The sequence below is a fragment of the Teleopsis dalmanni genome, unplaced genomic scaffold (genome assembly GCF_002237135.1).
Source record: "Teleopsis dalmanni isolate 2A unplaced genomic scaffold, ASM223713v2 unscaffolded_contig_0985, whole genome shotgun sequence".
Classification (NCBI taxonomy): domain Eukaryota; kingdom Metazoa; phylum Arthropoda; class Insecta; order Diptera; family Diopsidae; genus Teleopsis; species Teleopsis dalmanni.
In genome coordinates this window covers 175-10658 of record NW_024032367.1, presented here as the reverse complement: position 1 = coordinate 10658, position 10484 = coordinate 175, and the positions used below count along the sequence as shown (strand labels likewise).

General features: G+C 37.8%; 6 protein-coding genes across 6 annotated transcripts; 3 read left to right on the top strand and 3 right to left on the bottom strand.

Annotated features, from left to right (window-relative positions):
- Positions 1-3016: 3016 nt before the first annotated feature.
- LOC119663855 (alpha-glucosidase-like) lies at positions 3017-4723 on the top strand. The gene has a single exon (XM_038073454.1). The coding sequence runs from the start codon at positions 3017-3019 to the stop codon at positions 4721-4723; it is 1707 nt and encodes a 568-aa protein (XP_037929382.1).
- A 21-nt stretch (positions 4724-4744) lies between these two features.
- LOC119663854 (isoprimeverose transporter-like) lies at positions 4745-6157 on the top strand. The gene has a single exon (XM_038073453.1). It carries the CDS (start codon positions 4745-4747, stop codon positions 6155-6157), a length of 1413 nt encoding a protein of 470 aa, XP_037929381.1.
- A 306-nt stretch (positions 6158-6463) lies between these two features.
- LOC119663853 (sucrose operon repressor-like) lies at positions 6464-7387 on the top strand. Its single transcript, XM_038073452.1, has one exon. It carries the CDS (start codon positions 6464-6466, stop codon positions 7385-7387), a length of 924 nt encoding a protein of 307 aa, XP_037929380.1.
- An 840-nt stretch (positions 7388-8227) lies between these two features.
- On the bottom strand, positions 8228-8698 carry LOC119663852 (L-Ala-D/L-Glu epimerase-like). Its single transcript, XM_038073451.1, has one exon. It carries the CDS (start codon positions 8696-8698, stop codon positions 8228-8230), a length of 471 nt encoding a protein of 156 aa, XP_037929379.1.
- Positions 8699-8828: 130 nt separating this feature from the next.
- On the bottom strand, positions 8829-9323 carry LOC119663851 (L-Ala-D/L-Glu epimerase-like). Its single transcript, XM_038073450.1, has one exon. It carries the CDS (start codon positions 9321-9323, stop codon positions 8829-8831), a length of 495 nt encoding a protein of 164 aa, XP_037929378.1.
- On the bottom strand, positions 9320-9946 carry LOC119663850 (putative dipeptidase SSP1012). The gene has a single exon (XM_038073449.1). The coding sequence runs from the start codon at positions 9944-9946 to the stop codon at positions 9320-9322; it is 627 nt and encodes a 208-aa protein (XP_037929377.1).
- Between the last annotated feature and the right edge of the window lie 538 nt (positions 9947-10484).

Below are 10484 nucleotides of genomic sequence, written 5' to 3'. Positions count from 1 at the left end.
ATTATTTCCCAAATCATCATTATCGGTTTGCCAATCGCTATATTCAACCGCTGACACTTCACCGGCGTTATTCACATGGTAAGTGGCTGTTCGGGTATACGTCACTTGATATGTCTTATCGGCTAATAACTGCTTGCCTTGTTCGTCCACATAGTGAATCGTCTTTGTAATGACCTTTTCCAAACTGGCTTTATCTGTCCCATCTGGTTGCTTAGGATCATTTGGTATCTTCGGATCAATGATCGTCCCAGGATTGCCTGGATTATCTGGCGTGTTCACAATTGTCCAGCTACTTAATCCTGGTGTCTCTGGACGCTCATAAGGCGCATAAACGTATCGTACTAATGTAGAGGGAACAAATTTATTACTCAAACTAAAGTTTGCATTACCGCCATTTTGTGTGCGCTGATCAACCCAGGATCATTAGGATCAGATACTAAGAGTGTGTAGTGGTAAATTTGTCCAACAGTTTGGTAAACAAATGGTCGCCCATTGTCATCAAATTGATTCTGTCCATCTTTAGATTTTAACCAGTAGAAATTACCTTGATTAAAGGCTCTAACAGCTTCATCTAATGACGTGGTTGGTTGATTTAAGTTTGCAACATAAGATTTTGAGTCGCCGTTCTCATTTTGAATCACGCGCCAAACAGCAAATGCATAAGCACCATGGGCATCTTGCCGGATATTTTTTGTATCAATCTTACCGTTTATAAAATCATTGAAGCCATCGTTTAGTTGTTATTCAGTATAGGCTTTACTTTGTTCGGATACCTCACCTGTTTCTGCACCAATCGTTTTAACGTAATAATAACCTGGGAAGTCAAGTGGCTTGCCGTCAATGACATTAGTTGTATGATAAGCATCAATTTTAGTTACTGCTGGAGTAATGACTGGTTCTGTCAAATCGGCATAAATTTCATTTCCATTTTCATCTTTTTGTTTCGTGTCGACTGAAAAATGAACTTCTTGTTCAGTTTGTTTTGGTAGCGTCATCTCTATTCTATGAGGTAATGATATAAACGATATTACACCGTGACTATTAATTGCATATCTAAATTCATTATCAAATGCAAAATCAAGCGCTACACCTTGATCAGAAGTTTCCGAATTGTTAATGACATATGTCTTCATCAGTTGGTTTTTAGTATTAATTTGTTGTAATACAATGCTTTTCAAGTCTTTGCTAATTCCGACATATAGATGCTTAGTCGCCGGATTTGAATTAAATTGCATCCCATTATATCCTTGGATATCTGAAAAAACGCGGTACGCATTTCCATTTGAGTCCTGAATTTGGATGGGATAATCATTAATCTTATTTGGTGATATTGTCGTAACGGCTTGTTTTTGTTCCGGCGTTAATGGGGCAGGTACAATAGTTGTCTCTGAGTTGTCAGTAGCTGCATTTTTATCAGGTTCGTCAGTTTTTGATAACTTATCTGGCTCCGAAGCATCAGTTATTTGTCCACGTTCAGTATTGCCATCATTATTCTGTGTGCCAGTTTCTGTATCTTGGGCGTTAGTTAGCGACTCATCAGCCATTTTGTTTTTAGTTGTGTCACTAGTGTCATTTACTATCTCGCTGTCGTCACTAATCGGAGATGTACCCTGAGATGGCATGTTTGCGCTCGTCTCACTAGACTGAAAACTACTATTTTGAGTTACCTTGTCTTGTTTTAAAGACTGATTAGAGTCCGGATTATCACTGACATTTTTGTTTACTGTCAAACAATCATTGCTGCTCACAGTGTCAGCATGGGCAATATTGCTGTTTAACACCACTGTGCCTCCCATGAATCCGATAGAAAGTCCAGCTACGATCCATAGCTTTCCTGCCTTAAACATCTTGAATCTTTTACTTAATAGTTGTCGCTTGTCCTTCATTGCTCACAATCCCCTTTTTTCTTTATTACAGTTGGTATTATCTCCCCATAATATTTATTTTCGGTCATCAATTCTTCAATAGATTGATAGACAATTATTCACAAATACTTGCTATCGTTGAGTATAGTAGTTGTTTAATAGATTAACTTAAGGAAATAAATTCATGGATCGTAATTTAAAAAGTTGATAGCAGGGACAAACGGAAGATTTTTTTAGCAATATCATTAAACTTGTCACGTGATACCCCGATTAACAAAATTAAAAATACTGATTTAGCAACCATGACTGATTTGAATCGCGCCACCATTAAAAAATATATTCAGCCTGATGCAACACCTGATGCTTTTTTTGAAGAATTTCAAAAGGAATTACTTGAGAGAGTCCACTTAGCTTATCAAATTGGTCCAGAGAAATGGTATGATCCCAACATTTATTCACATTCTCAAATGCTCAACCAATTGCGCGTTCTGTTTGATTTTCAAAACGAACTACGTCAGTTGTTTATATACTGTGGCCATACAGCCGCCTATTTCTTTCACCAGCTAAAATTAGGAATACAGAGTCGGGACTTCACAATTTATCGTATTGAACAGCAATCAGAACACGTTCCTGGACTATCATATATTTCAGAGCGACAAGCAGTCTTCTTCAAAAATGAACTATTCGCTTTAATCTGCACTTGGATTACAAGCGAGAATCCAGAAACACCCGAGGAATTTATCAAAGTTATTGAAAACTTGTGGGCTAATCAGATGGTTTGGCCATAATTGAGTGAAGTTATTACCATTTAAAAATCACCGAAAATTTAAAACAGCAACATCATTATATTTTTCCATTAACCTGTACTAAATATAACTAATGCCGAAGTCAACTAATTTTTTTGACTTCGGTTTTTTAATTAAAAAAGAAAAAAATGAATTCTATATAAAATTTAATTTTTATCGTTAAAAGCATTGTGCATCAACTAGCGTACATTAATTTTCTACTTTAATTGATCTACCCCGAAATGTAAGCGCTTGCATTTTTGAAATAGACGTTTTATAATCAACGTAACTTGGAACGTTCCATTTATTTCATTTTTAATATTTGTAAATCAGTACAAAACGACACGTTCCAAAAAGGAGAAAAGTATGCAAACAGAAAAATGGTGGCAAAAGGCTGTCGTTTACCAAGTCTATCCCAAAAGTTTTCAAGACAGTAACCATGATGGTATCGGGGACATCCGCGGTATCATTCAACGATTAGATTACATTAAACAGTTAGGCGTTGATGTGATTTGGCTTAATCCCATTTACAAGTCCCCTGACATTGACGGTGGCTATGATATTTCTGATTATCAAGATATTAATCCAACCTTTGGTTCAATGGCTGACTTTGACGAACTATTATCAAAAGCCCATGCAATGGGATTGAAAATCATCATGGATTTAGTTGTCAATCACAGCTCATCCCAACATGATTGGTTTCAAAAAAGCCTAGCTTCTTCAGAACCAGACAATGATTACCGTGATTATTATGTTTGGCGTGATCCAGTTGATGGTCACGAACCCAACAATTGGGGATCTTTCTTTTCTGGTCCTGCTTGGACTTACGATGAAAAATCAGGTCAATATTATCTCCACCTTTTCGCCAAAGAACAGCCCGATCTCAACTGGAATAATCCCAAAGTTCGCCATTCTATTTTTGACATGATGAATTGGTGGGCTGCCAAAGGTATTGACGGTTTTAGAATGGATGTTATTTCCCTTATTTCAAAACCTGATGGCTTACCCGACGCACCAATCACTGGTGATTCAATATTTGGTAATGCCGGCGATGCTGTTGCCAATGGCCCTCACGTACACGAATATCTGAAAGAGATGAACACTAAAGTATTATCCAAGCATGACTGGATGACCGTTGGTGAAACAGCCGGGGTTACAATTTCTGAAGCACAAAAATATGCTAATAAAGATGGTTCGGAACTTAATATGGTGTTTGAATTTGAACATGTTGGCTTAGACAGCAACACAAATCCCGCATTAGGAAAGTGGTCTGATCGCAAAGCAGCTTTGCCTGAGTTGCGAGAAAACCTAGTTAAATGGCAGCAAGCTTTGAGTGGTAAAGCTTGGAACAGTCTTTATTGGAATAATCATGATCAACCACGTGTTGTTTCAAGGTTCGGAAATGACTCGCCAAAATTTCGCGAATTATCTGCTAAAATGCTAGCGGCCTTATTACATTTTATGCAGGGAACCCCTTATATTTATCAAGGTGAAGAACTTGGTATGACCAATGCTTACTTTGATACAATCAACCAATATCAGGATTTAGAGACGATTAATGCCTATCAAGAACTCGTTGTGACCGAAAAATTAGTGACTGAAGAAACGATGTTGAAGTATTTCCAATCAAAATCTCGCGATAATGCCCGTACACCAATGCAATGGGACACAAGTTCAAATGCCGGTTTTTCTGACACCACACCTTGGTTAGAAACTAACCCTAATTATCAAGCCATCAATGCCAAAGCAGCACTCGACAATCCTGATTCAATATTCTATTTCTATCAAAAGTTGATCAAACTTCGGCACCAACTACCAGTCATTACTGATGGTACGTTCAAGCTTTTGCCTGACAATGAGCAGGATGATCACATTTTTGCTTACACCAGAACCAATTCTGAAACGACTTTATTGATTATTGCCAATTTCACATCTGACACCATCACTAGAAATTATGATGTTCCCAAAGCCGCTCAATTATTGATTCAAAATTATACAGACGACCAAGAAACAACTATCCGTCCGTATGAAGTTAAAGTTTATCAATATCCCACTAAATCCCTAAAAAAATGAGTAATAAAGAAGGTTAAACGTATGGCAAGTAATGCAATTGTTACGCAAAAAAATGGTAAATTACCTTGGAATGAACGGCTAAGCTATGGTATTAGTGATTTTGCTTGTAGCTTTAGTTTTAATTTAGTCGGCACCTATTTAATGTACTTTTACACTGACGTATTCGGTATTACAGCAAGTGCTGTCGGAACGTTAATGTTAGTCGCACGTGTGATTGATGCTATTGACGGCCCTATTTGGGGAATATTAATTGACCACACTCATACTAAGTGGGGAAAGAGCAGACCTTTTTTCTTATGGTTTAACGCTCCCTTTACCTTTTTCTCCATACTCTGTTTCACAACTCCTGACTTGCCAATGACTTGGAAAATTGTCTGGGCTTATGTCACTTATATTGGCGTGGATGTCTTATATTCAGCGATCAATATTCCATTAACGTCAATTTTGCCAAGCATGACCACCGATCCAGATGAGCGTGTGTTGTTATCGACAATTCGATCTCTATTTTCCAATTTTGGCGGTACATTAATTTCTGTTATTGCTTTACCACTTGTCGCATTAATTGGCGGTAAAGATGAAAGCAAAGGCTTTTTCTGGGTGGCCGTTTTAGGCGCCTCAGTCTTCTTTGTCTTATATCTGATTGCATTTTTCAACTTACGCGAACATGTTCAAACGCGTTCATCGCAGAAGCCTCTGCCTGTAAAGCAATCAATCAAAGCGTTGAAAAACAACTGGCCATGGCTAATTGTTGTCATGGAAATATTTATTTATTGGATTGGTATGAGTGCTAAGGGTCAAGTGACAATGTACTTCTTCAAGTACAACTTAGACGCACCTGGATTAATTCCTCTAGCTTTGTTCTTCAACGCTGCCGGTATCGTGTCAGTCTTCCTTACCCCCTTAGTGGTAGGTAAATTAGGCAAGAAAAAGACCATGTTAGCAGGACTAATGATTGGAATTGTAGGTCAAGCAATTCTAGGACTTGGTGCACACATGCTAAACATCCCCATTGTCATTATTGGTATTATTGTTGGTAATTTCGGAAACGGGTTCGTTGGTGCACTACCAGCTGTCTTGTTATCTGATGCGGTGGATTACGGTGAATGGAAAAATGGTGTTCGTGCCGAAGGAATAGTCACTTCAGCATCGAGCTTTACGGCAAAGTTTGGCATGGGATTAGGTGGTGCTATAACAGGCTGGTTGCTAGCATTAGGAAATTATGTCCCCAATAAAACACAAAAAGCATCATCTTTGTTGAGTATTGAATTCAATTATGTTTGGATTCCATTGATTGCGCTCTTTATTGGATTTGTACTTGTATTATTCTACAATCTGACAACTGATAAAGAAAAGATAATGAATCATGACTTAGCAATCAAACACCATCGTGAAGAACAAGAAGATTTAGCATTAGCACGTGAATTGGAAAACTGAGGTAACAAAATATGTCAGACAATTATTTACAAATCGATCCTAATGAGTTTGCAATGCAAGTCATTGCAACAAGTCATGCAGACACAAATCTTTCTAACTCTGCACTTATTAAAAAAAATTTGACCCTTTATTTGGAAGCATATTACTTGATAGATGATTTTAATCATCTTGAGGTTAGCAACTTAGAGCAAATGAAACAACAGCAAATTTCTGATTTATTTGATAAAATGTTATCAGGAAGGTTTAATGTTTAAATGTTTGAGCGCCTTTGGGCGCTTTTTTATTTTAATATAGTGGTGATTATCAATGGCTAATATGAATGATGTTGCGTCTTTGGCAGGCGTGTCTAGGGGATCTGTTTCAAACTACATCAATGGCAGACCTAACCGACCTGAAATTAAACATAAAATAGAACAAGCAATTAGGGACCTGAATTATATTCCTAATGCTACCGCTCGTGCACTTAAAACGAATCGTTCTAATTATGTCGTCTTCATATTGCCAACTGTGAATACCCCATTTTTTTCTGAATTAAGTTATTTTATACAAATTGAGCTGAATAAATTTGGCTATAAAATGATTTTATGTAACTCTAACAGCAATTATCAAGAAGAAATTGAATATATCGAAATGGCTAACACGCAAAAAGTTGCTGGTGTTATTACGATGTCATATTCAGATATCAGTGAACTTGTTGCGCCCTCAATTCCCCTCGTTGCTATTGAGAAGAAAATTTCGAATCAATTTCCAACAATCGTTTCCGATAATTACGCTGGCGGACATCTTGGCGCTGAACAACTTCATAAACGTGGTGCAAAAAAACTGCTTTTTGTTTCAAAAGCACCCATAAAAGATGTCTCTGAAAGACGCAGACAAGGCTTTATCGATTATTGCCAAGAAAACAATTTAAGATATGACATAATGTTAGCAGAGGATAAGCGAGACTTCAGCTCAGACTATGATCATTTCATAGATAATCACCTTATCAATGGCAAATTTCAATTTGATGGTGTTTTTTCAGACACTGATGAATATGCAAGTGACTTTTGGCATCTTTTAGTCAAACACCAGGTGTTAGTTCCAAAAGATGTTCAAATCATTGGATTTGATGCTGCAAAAATATATCCCAGACAACCAATTTTTCTCTCAGCAATTCGTCAATCAACAAAAAATGGCAGAAGTTGCTGTTCAAAAATTGCTGACTCAGTTCAAATCCGAAAAAATAGATAAGGACAATTTGATCACCATTTTACCCGTCAGCTATACACAGGGTATTACAACACAATCCAATATTAACACATTTAAAAACAAGTCATTTCTTCCACAATCATGATTATATTGTTAACAACGCCAGTCGCTGGATCTGTGACTGGCGTTGTTTTTGTATATCAGCGCACCTAATTGGTGATTTCTGCTCTTCGATCAACTGTTGCACCTTCACCAGTCTTATTGAAAATGGTTAATTCTTGAAATGACGCTGAGGTGTTTTCAATAAACGTCCCCGGCAACTTATATTGCGATTGCTGACGCGTCAATAAATAGTTGGTAGCCGAATGTTCCAGAACATTTTTTAACATTGATAAACTATCAGAGACCGTTGTTTCATTATCTAACTTGGTTTGTGCCATGAATTGGCGACGCAAGTGAGTGTTTGTATAACGAGAGCTCGCAAAGTGATTGATTTCTGCCATACCAAAATAACGTATCAACGCATTTGCGGCCCAATTATCTGAAATCGTCAACATTAGCGCTTGCAATTGCGCCACCGTGACAGTCTGATTATTGCCCGACAATACGTCTAAAATACCTGCTCCAAAATGCGTTAGCTTTCGTTTCGTCCACCAAACATCATCCTCCGCTAACCCAAAATCTGAATTGATTAGCGACACTTTGTTTGCTAAGGCTTCTGGCTTTTCAGTCATAATATAATCTGAAATCAGTAACTTTATTAAACTAGCAGATGGAAAAGATAAATCTGGCCGTAACGACAACAAAACACTGCCATCAAGTGACAAAACAATTGCAGTCTGACCTTCAAAATCCGACAGCAATTGCGCAATTTTTTGTATCTTAAATGTCATCAAAACTCCTCTGCGCAATACCCAATCCTGACTGATTTGAAGGTATCAATTGCGTTTGATCAAGCCGCAAGCCATCAGGAACAAGGTCATAGTTAAACATAAAAGGTGCGTCTAAGTCAACGTATTTGACAGTTTTATTTGTGTTAGCTAAAGCGACAGCAAATGCAATACCGATTTTTGATTCAATCATACAACCAATCATAGCTTGTCCGTTAAAATCATTAACAGTTTGAAATATCTTTTGCGCTTCAGTAATACTGCCTGCTTTTTCCAGCTTAACATTAATCAAACGGACAGCGGTTTCATGCATATATTGAAACGCTTGGTGATGATTAAAGACACTTTCATCCAGCATGATCGGTATCTTAGACTTGACAACTAGCGCTTTAAGCTGGTGTTCAAAGCCGACTTTCAATGGCTGTTCAATAAAATCAATTGGCAATTCTTTGGTAAGTGCCATTTCAATAAACTGCATTGTTTGTGCAACTGTCCAAGCCTGATTCGCATCAATTCGAAAATGTATTTTTTGATATCGATGATTTAATTGTGCAATTTTATCAATTTCATTCACAATAGTATCGCCGCCAACCTTAATTTTTAAAGCTGAGACCCTGGCTGACATTCATAGCGTCTTGTAACATCTGATTTTTTTGGCTAATACTCAGTGTGTAATCGGTCACTACCGGTTGACTCGTGCCACCTAAATACTCAGCAATCGGTAAGTCTGCAATACTAGCAAAAATGTCATAGACGGCTTCACTGACTGCCAGACGAGCTGCAGAATTAAACACAATTAGACCATGAATAAATTCATCAACTTCTGCCGGTGTTTGAAAGGTTTGATTAACAATGGCTGGTTTTACAATGTCATTGATGACCGCCACAATACTTGTCAAAGTATCACCAGTTACTTTCAGTGATGGCACCGCTTCACCATAACCTGTAAAAATAATGCCGGTTTCCGTTTTCGCTGACACTGCAATCACGATACCTTCTGCATTATCCTGCCGATGCAAATTAGTCACAAATGGCCGTCTTAGCTGAACAGTGTATTTTTTTAATTTAATGTCGCTAACAATAATCATTCTATATTTCCCAATCGGTAGATACTTTCCACTAAAATAGCCATTGCTTTTGGATAATTCTCTAAATCATATTTTTCATTTGCTTGATGCGCCGTTGTTGTTTGCCACGCAAATCGTGTTCCAAAAGCAGCACCACGCTTAATTAATCGACCGTAAGATGCACCAGTTGAATAATGCAGAACCGTGGGTTGACCCATCACTGTTTCATAACTGGCCAACAAAGTTTCAATCACAGCATCGTTTTTGGGCGTCAAATGTGGCAACAATTCATCCTTTTTGACTGTCACGCTACTATGCAAGGTTTTGACACTTCGTTGAATAATGGCAAGCATTTGTTTTTCAGTAATACCAATTGGATATCTGATATTGATACTAAAGTAACCATCCTCGCCACTGACAAATTTCTGTAAACCATAATTCACGACCAAAGGTCCCATTTCAGCTTGATTAAAGGCCAAGCCCATTTTTTTGCCGAAATAATCTAAATGTGCTGTATGACCTAAAATTTGTAAAAAAGCGGCGGCTTCACCAGTAAAGACCAATTGCGTCAGAAAATTAGCCAAGTAAGTCCCAGCATTTAAACCAACATCAGGTGTTGAGCCATGCGCTTGTTTCCCTATCATTTTAATTTCAAGGCCATTACTTAGCGTTTGGACAGTAGCTTTCAGGCCAACATCAGCATTTTGCTTCAAAAAATAGTCAAGCTTTTCGGTTACAATAGTCTCGTCAATCCCAGTTATTGTAGCAACAGCCAAGCCGGGACGAACGTTGTCATCAACTCCGCGTCCCAAATTTTAATAAGTTTAAATTTATCTGCCTGTGTGGTATCGAAATGACACCATAAAGTTGGCAATACCCTGCTTCAGCATTTTCAAACAATAAATACATCAGGGGAAAAACCTATGTCTGGCACCCCCTCTGTTTGAAAATAATAAGGCATATCTGACCAATCATTTTCTTCATCGGTGCCAATGATTAATCTTATTTTATTTTTAACAGCAAGCTGTTGATCAGCAATCAGTTTGATAGCGTAGTAACTCAGCATTGTCGAGGCCTTCATATCATCAACACCACGACCAGTCAGAAAATGTCCCTGTTGTTCTGGTTCAAATGGTGATGACGTCCAGCCATCTCCCACCGGAACAACATCGACATGAACAA